At 40.9% G+C, this 22,474-nt stretch overlaps 1 protein-coding gene across 2 annotated transcripts in view; it reads right to left on the bottom strand.

Moving 5' to 3' along the window:
• AHCYL2 (adenosylhomocysteinase like 2) overlaps window positions 1–21,609 on the bottom strand; it is a 187,327-nt gene extending 165,718 nt beyond the window's left edge. For both annotated transcript variants that reach the window (XM_040259613.1, XM_040259614.1), the window contains exon 1: window positions 21,161–21,609. In XM_040259613.1, coding sequence (XP_040115547.1) covers window positions 21,161–21,607 — 447 coding nt within the window. In that variant the 5' untranslated portion in view covers window positions 21,608–21,609. The remainder of the gene's footprint in view (window positions 1–21,160) is intronic.
• Window positions 21,610–22,474: the final 865 nt, after the last annotated feature.

Genomic DNA, 22,474 nt, shown 5'->3' with positions numbered 1-22,474 from the left:
TCTCTGACCAGGGACTGAACCTGTGTCCCCTGCAGTGGACACTTGGAGGGCTACTAGAAAAAAAAAAAAGAAGAAGAAGATTTGTTCTTTTACCTTGTAAAAAGAAATCTTAAAAAAAATAATAATTTCCTTTTATTTGATACATTAAGTTGCATACAAAATGCTGTCAAATAAAAAGGGATGCTTCAGCTTCCCTAAGTTACATTTGTATGGGTAACCATGAACAGAGGAGCCTGGCAGGCTATATATAGTCCATGCTCTCACAAAGAGTTAGCCATGACTGAGTGACTGAGCACGCATGCAGGTTAATAATGTAGGTATTCCAGAAACTGCATGGAGTTCATAGAAATCTGTCAATACCTTCATTGTCTTATTCTTATGCCAAAATGTTGTATGCTATAGAAATATCCAAATTTCCTTATCAAATGAACTCTCATCAAATCTTAACTTCAAAATGTTTTGTTATAAAAAAAAAATGTTTTGTTATGCAGATAGTTTTTGTTTTACTCAGATTCTTCTCTGAAAATGTTTGAGACTGCTAATCCAGGATCAAGCAGAACAAGCACAAATCACATGGGACTGAAGGAACTGAGGAAGAATTATCACTTTTTATGGCTTCTTGTTTGAAATTTTGTTGGATCTTTAATGTTCTGCTCTTCAGACATAAGGAACTCCTTTCCCTTTTCTCTTAAGCTATCTATGAGAGCAGCTTAATAATTATACCTTGGCAAACAAAAATGTAACAGTTGTACTTTCTCCTACGTGATTCCTCCAGAATTTGGAAGACTTTTAAGTGTTCTTATTTTCATGGCAATATAGCTATTTATGGGCTTCCCAGGTAGTGCCAGGGATAAAGAATCCACCGATACAGGAGACATAAGAGACACAGGTTCCTCCCCTGGAGGAGGGCATGGCAACCCACTCCAGCATTCTTGCCTGGAGAATCCCATGGACAGAGGGGCCTGGGGGCTACGGTCCATAGGGTCTCAAAGTGTTGGATACGACTGAAGCGACTTAAATAAGAACCTGTTCTCCTTGTAACAGGTCATAAGATGCATAGTATCAGATACAGTTAGACAGTTTTATGGATCTAAGGTTGACTTTTTGGTGCCAATACTCACAAAGCTTTCTTGGAAAAACCGGCCTGTACCTGGCAAACAGAGTTTCCAGGCTCACAGGTAAATAAGGAAGATCACTTCCAGCCAGGCCCTTGTGAATGAAAAATGTGGCCTGCCAAATCAGTAAACAAAGGAGGTCGCAGCACCCCACAGTGAGCCCTGAGAGACTCCAGTGCTTCCCTGGTGGCTCAGCTGGTTAAGAGTCTGCCTGCAATGCAGGAGACCCAGGTTCTATCCCTGGGTTGGAAAGAACCCCTGCAGAAGGGAATGGCAACCTACTCCAGTAGTCTTGCCTGGAAAATTCCAAGGACAGAGGAGCCTACTGGACTACAGTTCATGGGTGGCAAAGAGTCAGACATGACTGAGGGACTCACACTTTCTTTGTTTCCAAGCCTTTAGCCACCAAAGCCACCCGCTATGGTGCATCCTGAAGGGGCTCAGGATGAGAAAGAAGAAGATGCTGGCCCTACATAGCTAAGGGGCATATCAAAGGAATGATTTCAATGAGCCCAGACTCTTGTATCTATCTACCTATAAGTAGAAAACTGCTAAATTCATTAACTTGAGATAACTGGCTTTCTTTAATTGACGGCAATTTTTTGATGTTTCACTACCTGGTCTTTGTTGCAAAAACTCCTAATACAGTAAGCCCCCTACAACTTTCAAAGGTGTGAACATGCATTCCATCAACGTGAGGCCTGAGTGAATTTGCAGCTTGTCCTCAGTCTGATATAGCTGAGGATCCGTCAGCTCTTCCTCCTTCAGTCGCTAACTCTTCTTGCCTGTTCGCTCGATGCCAGCCCCTGTATGCCAGCTGCTATACTCTCCTATTGCACATTTCAAGGTACTATACTGTAAAATTAAAAATGTTTCCTTTATTTTTTGTGTTTGTTTTTTATGTATTATTTGTGTAAAAAGTATTATAAACCTATTACAGTACAATATATAACCAACTGTGTAAGTTAGGTACCTAGGCTAAATTTCTTGGACTTACAAACTGGATTTAAAAATACATTCTGAGAACAGAATTTGTTCATATGTAGGGGATTTACTGTGTAATCTGGCTTCTCCCTTACGTCTTCTTCAGAGCAATCCCTCAGACTGTCTTCTGGGAAAATCATCCTCATAAAATCTTCAACTATTAGGTTGTGCAATTTTTCTTAGTCAACCCAAGAACCCACCAACTACCAGCTAACATCACACTTAAGAGTAAAAAGCTAAATGTTGTCATCCTGCTGTGCTCAGTCACTCAGCTGTGCCCAGCTCTTTGTAGCTCCACGGATTATAGCCCGCCATGATCCTCCATCCATGAGATTTCCCTGGGAAGAACAGTGGAGTGGGTTGCCACTTCCTGCTTTAGGGGCCCTTCCCAAGCAAGGGAGCAAACCACTGTCTTCTGTGTCTCCTGTACTAGCAGGCAGGTTCTTTACCACCAGGGCCACTTGCTGTTGTTCAGTCCCTCAGTCATGTCTGGCTCTTTGCAACCCCATGGACTGCATCACACCAGGCTTCCCTGTCCTTCACCATCCCCTGGAGCTTGCTCAAACTAATGTCCATTGAGTAAGTGATGCCATCCAACCATCTCATCCTCTGTTTTCCCCTTCTCCTCTCGCCTTCAATCTTTCCCAGCATCAGGGTCTTTTCCAATGAGTCAGTTCTTCACATCAGGTGGCCAAATATTGGAGCTTCAGCTTCAACATCAGTCCTTCCAATCAATATTCAGGGTTGATTTTCTTTAGGATTGACTGGTTTGATCTCCTTGCTGTCCAAGGGCCTCCCAAGAGTCTTCTCCAACACCACAGTTCAAAAGCATCAAATCTTTGGTGCTCAGCTTTCTTTATAGTCCACCTCTTGCATCCATACATGACTACTGGAAAAACCATAGCTTTGACTAAATGGACCTGTGTTGTTTAAGTAATGCTTCTGCTTTTTAATAAATACACTGTCTAGGTCTGTCATAGCTTTGCTTGCAAGGAGCAAGTGTGTTTTAATTTCATGGCTGCAGTCACCATCTGCAGTGATTTTGGAGCCCAAGAAAATAAAGTCTGTCACTGTTTCCATTGTTTTCCCATCCATTTGCCATGAAGTAATGGGACCTGATGACATGGTATTAGTTTTCTGAATATTGAGTTTCAAGCCAGCTTTTTCACTCTCCCTCTCCTCTTTCAGCTTCATCAAGAGGCTCTTTAGTTTCTCTTTACTCTCTGCCATAAGGGTGATGTCATCTGCATCTGAGGTTACTGATATTTCTCCTGGCAATCTTGATACCATCATCCAGCCTGGCATTTCACATGATGTACTTTGCATATAAATTAAATAAGCAGGATGACAGTATTCAGCCTTGACGTACTCCTTTCCTAATTCTGAAACAGTCCATTGTTCCATGTCCGGTTCTAACTACTGCTTCTTGACCTGCATACAGGTTTCTCAGGAGACAGGTAAGGTGATCTGGTATTCCCACCTCTTTAAGAATTTTCCAGTTATTGTAATCTACACAGTCAAAGGCTTTAGCGTAGTCAATGAAGCAGAAGTAAATGTTTTTCTGGAATTCTCTTGCTTTTTCTATGATCCAGCGGATGTTGGCATTGATCTCTGGTTCCTCTGCCTTTTCTAAATCCAGCTTGTACATCTAGAAGTTCTTGGTTCACATACTGTTGAAACCTAGATTGAAGGATTTTGAGCATTACTTTGCTACCATGTGAAATGAGTGCAATTGTGCAGTAGTTTGAACATTCTTTGGCATTGTCCTTCTTTGGGATTAGAATCAAAACTGACCTATACAAAAAAAATCTCAATGACCTGGATAACCACGATGGTGTGATCACTCACCTACAGCCAGACATCCTGGAGTGTGAAGTCAAGTAGGCTTTAGGAAGCGTCACTACAAAGCTAGTGGAGGTGATGGAATTTCAGCTGAGGACCACTTGGGAAGCCCGAAAGAATAAATACTTTTCCTTTAAGATTGGGAACAAGGCAAATATGTCAGCTGTCACCATTTCTATTTCAACACTGTACAGGAGGCTCTAGGAAGTGTAATTTGGCAAGAACAAGAAATAAAAGGTATTAACATTAAAAAACAAGAAGTAAAGAAGTCATTTGTAGATGACAGAAGTCTGTATGTAGAAAATTTTTAAAAATCTAGTAGAGTAATATGAGTAGTAGTAAAACAAATAGAGTAATAAACAAGTTTAGCAAGGCTGCAGAGTATAAAATTCAATTAAATATATATCAAATTGAAAACAGGGATTCAAATAGATATTTATATACCCATGTTCATAGCAGTATTATAACAGTCAAAGGGGAGAAACACCACAAATGCCCATCAACAGAGGAAAGGCTAAAAAAAAAAAGTATATAGATACAATGGAATATTATTTAGCATTAAAAAAGAACAAAGGTAATTCTCTAGTTGTCCAGTGGTTAGGACTCTGTACTTTCACTGCCAAGGGCAGGTGTCCAATCCCTGTTCTGGGAACTAAGATACTGCAAGCCACATGGTGCAGCGAAAAATTTTTTTTATTTTTTGAAAAAAAAGAATGACAATGTTAAAAAAAAAAAAAGGAATGAAATCTAGCTATATGCTACAACATGGATGGATCTGAAAATCATTATACTAAGTAAAATAAGTTACATACAAAAGGATAAATACTGTATGATTCTATTTATATGAGGTACCCAAAGGCAAATTCATAGAGACAGGGGCTAGGAAGAGGAGTGAAAGGGGAGTTATTGTTTAATGGGGTATAGAATTTTTGTTGGGAATGAAAAAGTTTGGGGTATAGATAGTGATAATAGTTCTAGAACATTGTGACTGTACTTAGTGTCAATGAGCTGCATACTTTAAAATTGTTATGGCAGTCCAGTGATTAGGTCCTGGTTCTTTCATTGCCACATCTGGGTTCAACTCTTGGTCAGGGAACTATAATCCCACAAGCCCCTCTGTGTACCCAAAAATAAACAAACAAATAAAAATTTAAAATAAACTGGTTAAAATGATATATTTTACCACAGTAAAAAAAAATCAATTATATTTGTATATACTAGTAATAAAAAATCTGAAAATAAAATTAAGAAAACAATTCCACTCATAATAGCATCCAAAAAAAATTAAACAGAAAAAAATTTAATAAAAGTAGTACCAAGCTTATACACTATAAAGTACAAAACACTGCGAAGAGCAATTAGTAAACAGCTGCTAAAAAAACAGAGAGTTGTTTCACATTCATGGGTTGGAAGTCACAATATCATTATAATGGGAATTCTCCAAAAATGACCTATAGATTAAACACAATCCCTATCGAAATTCTGGCAAGCTTTTTCACAGAAAGTGACAAGCTTATCCTAAATTTATATGAAAATTTAAAGGACCTACAAAAACCAAAATAATATTGAAAAAGATGAACAAAATAGTACCCAATTCCAGTACTTGCTATGAAGCTACAGTAATCAAGAAAGTATAGTATTGGCATCAACATAAATAAGTAAATCATTGGAACAGAATCCGGAATCCAGAAATAAACCCACACATCTACAAACAACTAATTTTCAACAATGGTGTCACGACAATTCAACAGGGAAAGAATAGTCTTTTCAACAAATGGCACTGAGACAACTGTATATCCATATGAAGGGAAAAAGATCAGGCCCATAACTTACCCCATACAATAAAAGTCAATTCAGAATGGGTCACAGTTCAGTTCAGTTCAGTTGCTCAATCATTTCTGACTCTTTGTGACCCCATGGACTGCAGCACGCCACAGGCTTCCCTGTACAATACCAACTCCCAGAGCTTACTCAAACTCATGTCCATTGAGTCGGTGATGCCATCCAAACACCTCATCCCCTGTCATCCCCTTCTCCTCCCACCTTCAATCTTTCCCAGCATCAGGGTTTTTTCAAATGAGTCAGTTCTTAACATCAGAATTGGTCACAGAACTAAATAAAAAATCTAAAACTACAAAACTACTAGAAGGAAACAATATTTTTGTGATCCTGAGTTACTAATTTCTTAGCTATAACACCAAAAGCATAATGTCTTTTAAAAGTATTACACTGGACTTCATCCATATTTAACATACTAGCTCTTCAAAATACAGCATTAGGAAAATGAAAAGACAACTCACAACGTAGGAGAAAATATTTGCAAACCATGTACCTGATAAAGGATTTATATTCAGAATACTGAAAGAATTCTTACAGCTTATTACAACTTAATAAGAAAACAAACCAATTTAAAAATGGACAGGACTTCCCTGGTGGTCCAGCAGTTAAGACTCCACGTTTCCACCGAAGGGGGCATGGGTTTGATCTCTGGTGGGGGAACTAAGATCCCACATGCATGTGGTGTGGCCAGAAAGTTAAAAAAAAATAAAAGTTAAACGATCTGAATAGACATTTCATCAATGCAGATATATAAATGATTAATATGGACATGAAAAGATGCTCAATGTCACTAGTCATGGGGAAATGCAAACTCAAATCATAACAAAATAGCACTACACAACCACTAAAATGGTTACAATGAAAAAAGACCAATAATGCCATGTGTTAGGATGTAGAACAAGGTTGTATTCAGGTCATATTCCCTGTGCTATACATATCCCTGTACAGCACAGGGAACTATTTTCAATAAAACAGGGCTAGGAAAACTGGCTATCTATATGGGAAAATAATAGATCACTATCTCACACTATAAACGAAAAATAAATTCCACATAGACTAAATCATGAAAAATTAAAACTAAACATTAGAACACTTATAGAGAAGAGTATGTGAAATATGGAGAAGTTTCTAAAACAAAACTCAAAAAGGACAAACTTCACAGAGGGAAAAAAAAAAGCTGGTCAACTTTACATTAAAAAATTTAACTTCTGTATAAAAGTCCTAAGTTAAAGAAAAAAGACAGACACAGACTGGAAGATATCTGCAACACATATATCTGATGAAATAAAGGATTAGAATGAATACATATAAAAAACTTTTATAAATCAATAATAAAAGCCAAAGAGATCTCAAAAAAAAAATCAGAAAATATACAAATATAGACCATAACTTACAAAAAAGGAAATCCAAATGGACTATAAACATATTAAAAGATGCCAATCTCATTTATATCCAAGAAATGCAAATTAAAACAAACAGAGATTCCATTTCACAACTACCAGACATTGGTAGATCAGTTGAACAGAAGTTCAGTGTTTGATAATTGTACTTATTAGTAAGGATTCAGAAAAGAGGAATTAATAAAACTAATTTAGAAAGCAATTTAAGATATACCTTAAGCAATTTTGCATATAGGGATACACCCTAGAGAAATGCTGATAAAGAAGTGTGCATAACACAATTACAAATGCTCAAACCTCAGCAAGAAGAAAAAGGGAACACTAAAGAGGAATGGGTAAAAAGTGGTATTTTCATACAGTAAAGTACTATACAGTAGTTAAAATTAATCACCTGGAAAATCTACATGTTCCAGACTAGTTAAAACTCAAAGCTGAGAGAAAAAAAGTAGGTTACAGAAAAATATCTGATCTATAATATCACCTACATTAAATTTATAGACACACAAAACAATGCTATATATCTTTTATTGATATACAATTTATACTAATAAACAAAATGAACCAAAAGTATTAAAATGTGTTATAAACAGCAAAGTCTGAACAGCAGTTACCTCTGAGTTGGGAGAAAAGAAGGAAAGAAAGGAAAGGAACAGAGAAGAGGTACAAGGGGGTTTTTCATTTTATCTACAATGTTTTACATCTTTAAAAGAACATCTACAGAAAATTTTGCAAAATGCTAACATTTGTTAAATTGGGCAGTGACTACAATTTTCTCAGTATTCTTCCATATGCTTGGGGGAAAAAAAAATGAAGAGTTTTTTGGTCAAATGAATATATACACATGTACCAGGCAGCAGGGGAAAAATATCTCCTTTTGGAACCCACATTTGTAAAACTGTTCTACTAATGTCTCTCTGGTGCTTTACTGTCTCAGTGTGATAGAAACTTTTAAGTGTTTAGGCATAAACACATTGTACTACTCAATCTCTTTTTACCTAACAAGATGCTACCCAAGCCAAATCCCTGGCGACGTGGATACCAATGATCTATCAACCAACAGTGTGCAAACTCCAGCCCACATCTGTACAGTTTTAAAACCTTTTAACTTACAACTGACGCTGAAGCTGAAGCTCCAATACTTTGGCCACCTGATGTGAAGAGCTGACTCACTGGAAAAGACACTGATGCTGGGAAAGATTGAGGGCAGGAGGAGAAGGGGGCAACAGAGGATGAGATGGTTGGATGGCATCACTAACTCATTGGACATGAGTATGAGCAAACTCCAGGGGAAACGGTGAAGGACAGGGAAACCTGGAGTGCTGCAGTCCATGGGGTCACAAAGAGTTGGACACGATTTAGTGACTGAACAACTTACAACTAAATTATTCCCCTGAGTCATTCTTGTCATTAGGCTTCATCACAGATCTTTATGCAAACCTATACCATAAATGATCCAACAGGTTATAAACTCCCAAATGACACCTCTTTCTAGTTTTAACATAATCTTCCCTCTCCACCCTACATTCTTTAGTCCCACACACCCACAGAGACTCACAGCCTTCTACATAGGTACAGTGTTTCTGGATCTTCCCATCCTGGACAGACTTAGGTGACTCAGATAGCATCCAGGGCACTGAGCATGAAACCCTGCTCAACCAGCAATCTAGCACGCATGCTCCTGAGGGAAACAGAATGACTTTCCATCCAAGCATGGGAAGTACATCAGGCCGCAAATGATGCCCAGTAACAAGCAGTTCCAAAAACAAGAATCCAAATAAAACTGGCTTTAGCACCCACTGTTCTGTAAACCCAGTGGCAGCCAATCTATTTTTGCTTTATTTTTGTGGCTCAGTTAAAAGTACCTTAAAGAGTATACTCATCCCATCTCTTCAAAATAACTATGGAGAACACTACTTAAATCCTTCAAAAATCTGAGTTTCACACATTACCTATTGGGAGTGTGTGCATCTCTCTCTGTGCTGGGGCAGGCTTCAGGGTATCTCTGTGGGTCTAAGTTTGGGACTTTATGGAGACCCGTGTGTGTGTGTGTGTGTGTGTGTGTGTGTGTGTGTGTGTGTGTGAAGGGGTGTCTGAGTGGAAGGGTCTTGAGGGGTTCTATGTATGTAGGGGAATCTCTGTGTATGTCTGTCTTTGTGTATCAGTGCCCATCTAAGCTTCTGTCTCTGTTTATTAAGTGTTGCAAGTCTTACAATGTTTCATTATAAATTTCCACCCTACCACAAAACTCAGAAATGATTTTCTTGCCTCTCTACTCTGAGACTGCATAAAAGAGAAAAAGAAATAAGCCAACTGCTAAGCCAACCTTATTCAGCAATGAGTAAAAAAACTAAGTTTCTGGTGGGTACACACTAACATGAACCAAACTGCCTGAGACTGTGCATTTATCACAACTCCTAAGTGATGTCAATGATTCTGGTCATAGATGGGTTTGAGTAGCAAGAACCTAAAAGATTCCAAACTTAATAAACTGCCTTTAACTAAGGTTAGACTTCCCATGTAGATGTTCCAGAGTCTCCTATAATTGGCATGTATTTCAGATTAGCTTGAATGCTATCTTCTGACTAAAAATTAGACGTTATTTTGTTTTAAATGAGTCTCTGGTGAGTGTGGTTTGAATGAACCAGTCCTAAGAAGTGAATGAACCAGTCCTAAGAAGTGAATGAATCAGTCCTAAGAGGTGAAGTGTACTTAAAATATGAATTTCTAAATTTGTAAAGCTGGAACACGGAAACCTCACAAAGGTTCTGCTACATTGTGAAGCTTCCTGGGTGGACAACCAACTCCTTTCTAACGTGACAGACCTCAGTTTCAGTGCTGCAGTCCCACACACCCACAGCGACTCACAGCCTTCTACATAGGTACTGTGTTTCTGGATCTTCCCATCCTGGGCAGACTTAGGTGACTCAGATAGCATCCAGGGCACTGAGCATGAAACCCTGCTCAACCAGCAATCTAGCACGCAAGCTCCTGCAAACTGCAAACATTCCTGCTTCTAATAGTGCTCATACTAAATTAGACTGTATTTATTTTCCTATTTACATTCCCTTCCCTCTCCTTGAGGCCAAGAATAGTATTTTGACTTAGTAACCCTACTGCTTAGCAGCGGTTAGAACATAACATATAGGTGGTTTTTGCACAAAAGATGCTCAGAATGTACTGGGGGAGATTATTAGACAAATATCTGAAAGCAGTAAAATTGCTTCTCTAATTCTACAATACAGTAGAAGGCCCTAAAAAGGAACTGGCATTAGACCAGTTACTTTTTCTCTTTCACAGAAACAACAGACATGAATGTAGTAAAAATTTCTGTTCTACTTGCCTCCCAAAGCAGAGTGATCCAAGAGTAGAATCAGTCAAGCTTTACCCAACAAAAGCTTTGTTGAAGAAGACATTTTATAACTGTCAGGAAAAGAAGTCTTTCTGTAACCTGAAGCAGGTAATGTCAACTTTGAAAGGCAGATGCACACAAGTATATACCTGAGGCAAAAAAAAAAAAAAGCTCTTCCTACAGTTACATTACACATACTCAATTCCTGGCAATGCCTTAAAAAAAATCAGGTGTCATTTTGGAAAAGCTGGTACTACCAGGATGGCAATTTTAGTGTCTGTCATTCTTGAGTTAAAAAGAGTTTTCACTTAAAAAGTTACTTCTACACTTCCTGCTCAATGTTAAGAAAGAAAAACTGTTAGGAAAGACAAGTTAAATAGGGGGCAAAAAAAGGAGAGAGAACAAACCCGAGTAAGTAAAATATTAATTTTTATTTGGGGACAAATACAGCGATCTTACACTCAGATGGTAAAGCATCTGCCTACAGTGTGGGAAACCCAGGTTCAATTCCTGGGTCGGGAGGATTCCCTGGAGAAGGAAATGGCAACCCACTCCAGTACTCTTGCCTGGAAAATCCCATGGACAGAGGATCCTGGTAGGCTATAGTCAATGGGGTCGCAAAGAGTCAGACATGACTGAGCGATATAACTTTCACTTTCACCTTTTACACTCCAAATAGTCCCTACCTTACATTACAAACAAAAATAAATTCTAGATGGACTGAAGACCAAAAGACAATAATAAACACAACCATGAAAACAGCTTTAGAAAATATAAAATAACTTGTTAATAAATCTGGGGTAGGACAGGCCATTCTAAGACACAAATATGTAAGCCATAAGAGAAAAAATGGGGCTTGGGGGACTGGCAGAGAGTGGATGCATGTATATACATATGGCAGAATCCCTTCACTGTCACCTGAAACTGCCATGACATTGTTAATCAGCTATGCTGCTGCTGCTGCTAAGTCCCTTCAGTCGTTTCTGACTCTGTGTGATCCCAGGGGTGCCATTGCCTTCTCCAGTTAATCAGCTATACTCCAATACAAAATTAAAAGTTTAAAGTCTGAAAAAAAACTCACCAATCTGACTACATGAAAATATTTAATATAAACAAAGTTACAAGTCAACAAGTAACAGAGTAGGAAAAAATATTTGCAACATATATATAAAGAATTAATATCCAGGGACTTCCCTGGCCACCCAGCCCTTAAGACTTGGTTAAGACTCCATGCTTCCACTGCAGCAGGTGTGGGTTAGATCCCTAGTGGGGGGAACTAAGATCCTACACACTGTGAGGCCAGAAAAAATATATTCAGAAAATGTAAAGATTCCTATATGCCAACATGAAAAAGACAAATTCATAGGACAGAAATCTTTATCTATTTTGCTGAATCCCCAGTACTTGGGGGATTCAAGCACACAGTAGTCCTCAATAAATATGTTAACAAATGAATATGAATAGACAATTATAGGAAAAAAATACAAATTACCAATATATTCATGAAAATATTTTCAGCCTCACTGTAAGCAGAAAAATACTAATAAAAACAACAGTAAAAGACTTTTCTCATAGAAACTTTCCTGTTGGGCTTCCCTGATAGCTCAGTTGGTAAAGAATTCGCCTGTAATGCAGGAGACCCTGGTTGGAAGATCCCCTGGAGAAGGGATAGACTACTCACTTCAGTATTCTTGGGCTTCCCTGGTGGCTCAGCTGGTAAAGAATCCGCCTGCAATGAGGAAGACCTGGGTTTGATCCCTGAGTTTGGAAGATCCCCTGGAGAAGGGAACAGTTAACCACTCCAAGCGGGTACTCTAGAACCTGTGCTCCACAACCAGCGAAGCCAGTGCCCTGAGAACAGAGAGAACATGCACTGCAACAAAAAGCAGCACCCGCTTGTCACAACGAGAGAAAGTCTGTGAGCAGAAATGAAGACACAGCACAGCCCACCCTCCAAAAAATTAATTTTTAAAAAGTCTTTGGAAAGGAAAAAAGTGAAACTTCTTTAAGAAACTCATCTGGGTAACAGAACAGAAAGATAGGTCAGTAACAGAAAGCAGATACAGGGGTCAAAGGACAGGGTTTTCAAAATGGGCGAGATTATAGCAAGGAAATCTGTAGGAAAGGCTCTGGTGGAAAGAGGAAATAACCACAAGAAGTTCTTTAAGAAGACCGAAGAATGTGATTAGAGCTCTTGACAAAATGAAAGACATGTCTTCCACTATCATAACATGAGAAGAGAAAAAGATGAACCCCAAATGCAGACAGGTTTGCAGATTTGGGAGGTACAAAGATGAAGGAATTCTCTTTTGGTGGCTTCTGTTTTTATAACAAGTAGAGGGTACATCACTGTTTTTAAAACACTTGAAATTAGAAGTAAATAGATATCATATTAAATAATTATTTGCAGTGAGGCTTAAAGTGAACTTACTAGAGAATGTATGATGTTACTAGGCAACGCTGATCAAGTATATGAGGCTGATGATTATGAATTTATAGTGACATCGATCTGCCTGGTTCTGATTTTCTCTAGCAAACACTCAGCTCCATAGATGCAGACAGCTAAAAAGGCAGATGGTTAGGTTCAACCAGTGTACCTCTCAGAGTTCCATAAAGAGCAGAAGTCAACTCTGGCTGAAGTGGACAGAAAAAAAATGTATAGGAAGGACATGAGGTAGCTTTCAGAGCAGAGAACCTGCTCCAGGGCAACACAGCTAAAAACACCATCACAGAATGGGCTTAGGAAACACGTCATGTTTGCTTTAGGCCAAGCAGGAGCTGCTGCAGCTTGGGCTGCACAATTATAGTTCAGGGTACCAGTTGCCACTTTTGCCCCTGTAACTTGATCCTGTTGCTAAAGGCTGATGCTATAAGAAGATATGCTGATAACAGATAGGCAAGTTGTTCAGAACATAGTGGAAAGGTTTGGGAAGACTGGACTGGCTGAGAGGATGAAGGGAGTGGTAAGGGAATGAGTATTAGGAAGACAGTGGCTGACTGGGCATCAGGTAGTGACTGAGGTGGGCACCAGATAGTAACTGAGGTGGGCATCACGTAGTAACTAAAGAAAACAGGGAATGAGACTTCCCCTTGAAAAAGGATAGATCCTGGAGTCCAGATGGTTGCAGAGTAATCTCAGCAGCCCAGGTGGAGTAACTTAAGCAGGTTTCACTGGAAGTTTAATCAGAAAAGTAAGGGGCTGGCAGAGTAGCAAAGCCTCCCACTACTGCTGTGGGCAGTGCTTCATCTCACTAATCCCAAAGGCATCAAGGACTGGCAAAGCCCTGGGCAAGTTAATCACTCTCTTTGAGCCTGCATTTTCTAATCTGTAGAATAATAATATTATTTTCTAATAATATTCATCTGATGGTCATTATGAGGATTAAATGAGATGTGATAGATATCTGGAAGAGAGTAAATATTCAGTAAATGGTAGCTGTAAACGAGTTATAACTGAAGCTGATAAAAGTTTCCAAGAAAAGGTAGTCAACAATATCAAATCAAATCTTTTAGAATGAATAGAAGGATACACAATTGGAGCACAGTAGGAGATAAATCTATAGGGAAGATGAAGCCAGTTTAAGTGTCAGCGTACTTAACTTTCAATGAAAGCTTTGCAGTATTCAGAATGGCTTTAAGGAAAAGAGAAACTCAACTAGCCAATCAAGGACCTTTATATACTTCCTTATTTTAAGTTTATACCCTTCCATAATTTAAGTTCTAAGCTAAGAAGAACCAGGTGCTCCAAACCAATCCATTTCTACTGATAGACTCCTGTAGGGGGGGAAGGGAATAAAGAATAGGAAATCACCAGCTATTAACGCAGTATCCAAGAGGGAAAATGGCTAACTGAACTGTGGCAGAATACAGCTCCGGAAGTGTATGACTGAAAATCATACACGTCATTTGGCTTCAGTGATTTAATTTAATCAAAGTAGTTTTACTTACAACTATTATAGAAGTCCACTGCCTTCTCCTCTGCTCAGCTCTCATCAAATCTGGGGCCATAGGTCATTCAGACTGTAAAAAGCTCCTACAAATTCCATAGAAACCTGATCAAGCTAACTAAATCTCTTATTAGGGGAGTGGAATCTTAGCTCCTATAATTCTGCATACCACCTGAACACAGTGGCGGGGGGTGGACTGGGGCAGATGCCAAGATATACTATTCTCCCATCCACGTCAGTTGTCCCTCTCTGAATTATTTAAACAAGGACTACCTAGGACTACCAAGAAAGAACAAACTCTGAATGAAAATCCCAACAAATCTCTTCCTTTTTTTTTTTCCTTTTACTGTGGGGAAGGGAACACTTTCAAGGAAATGACAAAGACTAACTCCCTTTTCAAGGAACTCTCCATTTCTTCTATTAACTGGACACTAGGACCTAAGTCGTCTTCCTCAAGACATTAAATACACAACTGCAACTTCAGCTCTGAACAACCTCCTGAAACAGCTCTTAATGTTCAATCTTTCCCAGGAAAAGTAGACTTCAGAAATTATACTAATACAAAATATAGGCTGCCTTGTCAGAAAATTCATAAATGTTGACATAGATATATAGTAGATCATTAAACAAACTCAGTAAATAAAAAGAAATGGCCTGTTAGTGAAATAACAGAAAATTCACAAAAATATACAGATTAACTAAGATTTAAAAGTGTAGTCTAAGCTTTAAACAGAGAAATACTTCAACTGAAAAGCAATGGAGTTTGGGCATGAGAGTCAAATAGATTCGAGTTCTGTTGGCTCATATCAGTTACTAAATGTATAACCTTGACACAAAATCTCTTCAACCCTCAGTTTCCTCAATAAAACAAGGATAATACAACCTATTTCTGACAGCTCTTAAAAGGCTTAAATAAAATAGTATGTGTAAAGCTCTAATACAATGCCTGGGACACAGCAGGAATACATAACAGTATGCTTCCCCTTTTAATTTTCAAAATGTTTCATTACAGATCAATTCATAAAGAAGGTAAGTCTTAAAGAACAAGGAAAATGTTAGCTGGACAGGAAAGAGAACCATAGTCCTCTAGCACTCCTGATTTATTCATAACATTAAAAATAAGAATACATCTCTCTAATTATCACTCAATTACTAATGTGAAAACACATCATTGATCTTGAAACACTTTTTTATACACACATATAAGATCCTCTTCTCCCACTCTCATAATTTTATAATTGTTTGAGATTCTACATTGGTACAATTTTTTCCCATCCTCTTCCTAAAGCCCTGACTCAGATCCTCTTTACTTTGGTTTTACTCTTTACTTAGGATGATCTAAGACAGGTTTCAGCAACACATGAACTGTGAACCTCCAGATGTTCAAGCTGGTTTTAGAAAAGGCAGAGGAATCAGAGATCAAATTGCCAACATCCACTGGATCATGGAAAAAGCAAGAGAGTTCCAGAAAAACATCTATTTCTGCTTTATTGACTATGCCAAAGCCCTTGACTGTGTGGGTCACAATAAACTGTGGAAAATTCTGAAAGAGATGGGAATACCAGACCACCTGACCTGACTCTTGAGAAACCCATATGCAGGTCAAGAAGCAACAGTTAGAACTGGACACGGAACAACAGACTAGTTACAAATAGGAAAAGGAATACGTCAAGGCTGCATGTTGTCAACCTGCTTATTTAACTTCTATGCAGAGTACATCATGAGAAACGCTAGGCTGGAGGAAGCACAAGCTGGAATCAAGATTGCCGAGAGAAATATCAATAACCTAGGATATGCAGATGACACCACCCTTACGGCAGAAAGTGAAGAGGAATTAAAAAGCCTCTTGATGAAAGTGAAAGAGGAGAGTTAAAAAGTTGGCTTAAAGCTCAACATTCAGAAAACGAAGATCATGGCATCTGGTCCCATCATTTCGTGGGAAATAGATGGGGAGACAGCGGAAACAGTGTCAGACTTTATTTTGGGGGGCTCCAAAATCACTGCAGATGGTGATTGCAGCCATGAAATTAAAAGATGCTTACTCCTTGGAAGGAAAGTTATGACCAACCTAGATAGCATATTAAAGAGCAGGGACATTATTTGCCAACAAAGGTCCATCTAGTCAAGGCTATTGTTTTTCCAGTGGTCATGTATGGATGTGAGAGTTGGACTGTGAAGAAGGCTGAGTGCCGAAGAATTGATGCTTTTGAACTGTGGTGTTGGAGAAGACTCTTGAGAGTCCCTTGGACTGCAAGGAGATCCAACCAGTCCATCCTAAAGGAGATCAGTCCTGGATGTTCACTGGAAGGACTAAAGGCTGAAACTCCAATAATTTGGCTGCCTCATGTGAAGAGTTGACTCATTGGAAAAGACCCTGATGCTGGGAGGGATTGGGGGCAGGAGGAGAAGGGGACGACAGAGGATGAGATGGCTGGATGGCATCACCGACTCGATGGACGTGAGTTTGAGTGAACTCTGGGAGTTGGTGATGGACAGGGAGGCCTGGTGTGCTGCGATTCATGGGGTCGCAAAGAGTCGGACACTACTGAGCGACTGAACTGAACTGAACTGAAAGTCTTAAATCAGAGAGACATACCTTAGAGTTCACTGAGTATTTTGAAAGACTTCTGAGAGAAAGCCAAAACTCAGCAACTAAGAAGTTAGAGTCAGTGTGGCATAATAAAAAGAAATGGGCTTTGGAAACAAAGGCTTAAAACAGGGATTTCAAGTCCTACCTCTGCCCCCCTCTAGATGTATAACCTTGGTCAAGGCACTGGACCTCATTTCCTTATCTGTGAAATGGAGATAATGCCACTTATATCTCATTGTGTAGCTGTCAGGATTAGAAAAATGCTGATAACAATTCCTGGCATAGAAAGGGCCAATTAGAAAAAAAAAAAGAAAGGGCCAATTAATGGTAACTGTTATTAGGGTCAATCTGCCAACTGCCTTACTGAACATTCTGCAAGGCTGTATTTTCCTAACTGGCAAAAGGAACAAAACTGCTCTTGCATTCCCATGACTATATCCAAAAGGTTCCATTTTAGTAATCCATAATTAACCAAATAAAGAGCTTAAAGAATTCAGGACAAGAAGGCACTAGCATGGCTGAACTCATTCTCTGCTGACAGCAACAAAGCCAGCACAAGGTGGATTCCCTTGCCAAAAAAAAAAAGAATCTGCTTGAACATGGTCATTACTGATACTGATGTAAGCACAAACTAGTTGTGGTTCTTAAGCTCACAGATTTATCATCAGAAAGTTTTACCTTTTCTGAAATAAATTCTCTCCCACATTGCTTTCTCTACTGTGGTATGACATTCCTATTAACCCATTTTCAAGAACAAGGGAAAGACATCCTCTCAAATATTTCTATTGCATTCACGGTGGACCGTATCATCCTGTTTCACAGATCACTTCTTACAGAGATGTTTGGTTTGTTGAGTTCACTTACAAAGAAAGACATTATATACAAATATATGACAGCCACGGTGACAAGATCTGTCCTTAGAGCACCACAAGTTACAGGATTGAGGTAGATGCCAAAGATAAGACAGGACTGAGTAACCTGCACACCATATGTTCACTCTTACTAAATGCTGCACTTGGGAATTCTGACTCTTATAAAAAAGTTTATTTCCCTCATGTGACTGAACAGAGTAATGGTACTAAGAAAACTAATGACAGATACGCAAATAGAGTAAGAGAAACCATCAATGGAAGGAAATAAGCTTAAGATAAATAAGCTTGTATGTGACAGGTAAAAAATGAGAGCAACAGTCATCAATTACATGGTCAAAGGCAGCTGTTTCAATCCTTAGTACCTCCAGTCCCTCCCTACACTAAATAAAAGCAAAAGGGAGTGAAGGTCAGAATGATTATTTAAATAAACTAAAAAAACAATCAAGAAAGGTTCAACAAATCAAAATCACACTGCAGTCCCTTGGAGAGGGTGACTTTCAGCTTTAAGAAAGGTCAGTTTCGTGCACTTGTTTTAGTTGAGCTGCTTCAACGTCAAGAAAGTTAAAGGTTCTACCCCCTAAAAGCTGCTCAGAAATGCCTGCAGTTGTGTCACAGGGCTGCATCCTCGCCCAGAGCTTCTCCTGTTTAACTTCCAGTGGAGAAGCTGTTTTTTGGTTGCAATTAACATTGTAAGGCAAGCTCAGCCCTGTCTTTCATAGCCTTGAGGCTGCTGAGTAAATCTAGAATCATGGGACCCACATTTTAATGCTGGAAAAACAGGAAGAAGGTGGTTCAGCAACAAGGAAAATGGTCAAGAAACACATCTAGAATTAGGAAAAACAGGCTGATATGCTGGCCTGTCGTGTTGTTCACTGCTTTACATAGAAGCCATTGAACTGTATATACCTTTTAAAGGAAGCCATGGTGGTGCACTTAAGCCATGATTGGAGGAAGAAAAAAATAAAATCAACTCTTAACAATGGCTATCATTTAAGCCCTTATTATATGTGCCAAGTTCAACAGTAAGTCCGCTGCAATATTTCTAACCTTCAACCTCCTTTTGTAAAAGAGACAACTAAGACTCAGAGAATTTAGAAATTACCCAAAAGCTAGCTTGTAGGGGTACTAGGATTCAAACCCAGGTCTGCTGGAGTGTAAATCCCATGTTCTAGAGGCCATTTGTTGGGGAACTCCTTGGCAGTCCAGTGGTTAGAACTCTGAGCTTTCACTGGTAGGACCCAGCATTCAATTCCTGGTAAACTAAAGATCCCACAAGCTGCATGGCAAGGTCAAATAAATAAAGGCAATTTGTTGAACACTATTATGTTCGAGACTTAATCTGTACATTTTACACAAAAAGACCCTTAATCACAGAATTTGGCCAAAGTTATAAAGCAACTATTACAAATGTTTCAGATTTCCAGACTCATATGTAGGTACTACCAGCTTTGGTGCTCATGTGTGTTTGAATGTGTGAAAGTCGCTCAGTCATGTCCATCTCTTTGCGACCCCATGGATAGTCCATGGAATTCTCCAGGCCAGGATACTGGAGTGGGTAGCCGTTTTCTTCTCTTGGGGAATCTTCCCAACCCAGGGATCGAACCCAAATCTTCCGCATCGCAGGTGTATTTTTTACCGGCTGAGCCACCAGGGAAGCCCAAGAATACTGGAGTGGGAAGCCTATCCCTTCTCCAGGAGATCTTCCCGCCCCAGGAATTGTATCAGGGTCTCCCGCATCACAGGGAGATTCTTTACCAGTTGAGCCACCAGGGAAGCCCAAGAATACTGCAGTGGGAAGCCTATCCCTTCTCCAGGGGATCTTCTCGCCCCAGAGATTTTATCAGGGTCTACCGCATCACAGGCAGATTCTTTACCGGTTGAGCCACAAGGGAAGCCATGGGGCCCATGCTGCCTCTCTTTCCCCCAGTAATTCGCCCAGAGGGGTTTCATAATGCAAACGAGAAAGACACTGTCCTAAAGCATCATTAAACAAGTTCCTTTAGTCTTGCTTCTGACCTTATCACTATATTTTAGTAGTGAGAATGCAAGAGTTCTCTGATTTACACCTTAATAAGGAGGCTATTACAATCAAAGTTAAGCTGGATACAAGGTTTCAACTCAGCTGAGTCCTGCACAGTGAAACCAATGCAGATTTCACATCACTTTCTTGCTGTTCTGATAAATCATTCACAAAAGGAAAAACCCAGTATATCACTATGTTCGCATAATACCTCAGAAATTATAGCGATAATCCACAACTTGTTTTTGCAACATCTGCCATTTTTCTCAGTACTGATTTGCTTTCTGAGAGGACAGACACCACAGACAGCGATTGCAAGGATAATACTGAGAATATAAAACATTCAGGCACATCTACTCCTTGGTGTTCTGAGACTACTGCCTCTTCAAAACTATCTGAAAGAAGCTGGCAGCTGAGACAAAATCCGACAGTGATCGCCCTTCCCCAAAGTAGAAGCATTTCTTCCTAATACTTACGGACCATAATAAAAGAACCAATAAAAACAATCATTCTCTTCATACACAGTCTAACAATCCTGGTGACCAACTACTGAGCTGAGAGGACAAACCTCGAAGAGAAGAGTGAAGTGAATCTCTCCATTACCCTATTACCCTTCTACTTTCAGAGAAAACCTAAGGATCTTGCAGTATGCGGAATGAAGGGCACGGCATCAGTACTGCTACATGGAAGCGCCTGGCCACAGAAAGGCAGAGAGTCATCTTCTGTACAGAAACCAGACAATTGAGGATCTCAACGCGAGGTAACTACTCCTTACAGAGATGTCCAAACGGAAAAGCTCTTTCAACCCTTATTACTGGGTGAACTCTCAGAAGCAGTAAGGCTTTTCTACCCCATCGGGGTCTTCTCCCCGACAGTCTGGAAAATACACACGGGAGTAGGTTAGGAGTACAGAAAGGTGTAATACGAGGTGCCTCTCCTTTCCCAGCCTATTCCAAGTAGTAAGGGAGGGCGCTACCTCCATGTTATTCCCAGAGAAGTACGGCCGTACCACCTGGAGTCTTCTCCCCCCAGCACTGGGGCCCGGGTGGGGGCATCTCTGAGAGAGCGGGTTTAAGTGGAAAAGAGATGTCTCTACTTCCAGCATCAGAAGGGAGGGCGTGGAGAGTGGTGCCGCCGCGCCGAGAGGATCTGCGGTTCCCCACCACCCTCCCTCTCCGAAAGAGGCAGCCCGGCCCCAATACCTTCTTGACTGTGCGCGGCGCCTCGGTGACGGTGCCGTCGGGGCTGACCAGGGCTTCGCCGCCGTCGCGGTGCCTCTGATGCTGGTGATGAGGGTCGCTCCGCTTCATGGCCGACGCCTGAGGCACTTTCCCAGCGGCCGGGCTGAGAGCCGCTGTGGGCCCCGATCCCGGACCGGGGGCCGGGGGCCGCTCCGCGGCCGGAGCTGGAGCTTCAGGGTCCCCGCCACCCGCTGGGGGGGCCATGGCGCTCCCGGCCGCTGTGCTCAGTCCCAGTTGCGGCTCCGCCTCGGAGGGGCTCAGGTCCTTCAGCTCCACCTCAGGCACCTTCGCGGCAGCAGCTGCTGACACGACCTGCACCGACATCACCGCCTCCACTGCAACCGCCGGCTCAGACTCTAGCTCCGGCTCGGCCCCGCCTCCCGCCTCCCTTCCCCTTCCCTCCCCCATTCCCCCACTCCTCCCCTCCATCGCCTCCGCTCCCACCCCCTTCCTCTGCCCGCCCGCCAACTCTCCAGCCAGCCCCGGCCTCTCCCTCCCCACCCCGCCCCGCCCCGCCCAACCCGCCCCGCCCCGCCCAAGCCGCCCCGCCCCGCCCGACCCGGCTAGCTCGCGCGCGTGGTGCCACGGAACCTGTAGTGCGCTTGCTCAGGGCTGCACGCGGGGAAAACAGCGTGGGACCTCAGCCCCCGACCAGCACTGCGCGCTGCCGAGGGCGGGGCCGTGATGCCCCCTGGGAATTGTAGTCCCTGTCGCCTTCCGGCTAGCGGGATTCTGTAGTAGTAGTGGAGCTCTAGTACAGGCGACTAACGGAAAGGAGTGAGAACGGGTGACACGAAAAAGGACATGAGAAAGAGTCTTCAGAGGAACTGGGGCTTCCGGGGAGACAACGCTAGAAACCCTCCGCCTGGGAAGGTGGGGGAAGAAAGGGCTCTCTACCCTGACAGTGTACATTTCCTCCCCGTGTGCTAGCCTAAGATCACGTAAGCAGGCGGTTAAAGGAAAAGCGGCATCACGTGGGGAGAGCACAGGCCTCAGGCTTAAAGTGACTTGATTTTTCTGCCTCAGTGAAAGGGAACCCTAACACCTTTCTGAACTTTAATGGCTTTGTTCTTAGAATAAAATAAGATCTTATGTGCTGTGGTGATTTCTAGAACATTCTGGGCTTAGAGTTTACTATCAGTCCAAAAAAATAGAGGTTCGATATTACTAGGAAGGAAATTTTAAGGCTAAAGAGTCAGACACCACTTAGCGACTAAACAACAACGACAAAAGAATTACACGTTGCCTTAAGCTTAATTCTTTTGCCCTGTTAAT

The sequence above is a fragment of the Oryx dammah genome, unplaced genomic scaffold (genome assembly GCF_014754425.2).
Source record: "Oryx dammah isolate SB20612 unplaced genomic scaffold, SCBI_Odam_1.1 HiC_scaffold_18, whole genome shotgun sequence".
NCBI lineage: Eukaryota > Metazoa > Chordata > Mammalia > Artiodactyla > Bovidae > Oryx > Oryx dammah.
Note: the sequence above shows the minus strand (reverse complement) of the source record. Positions and strands in the feature narration are given on the sequence as shown.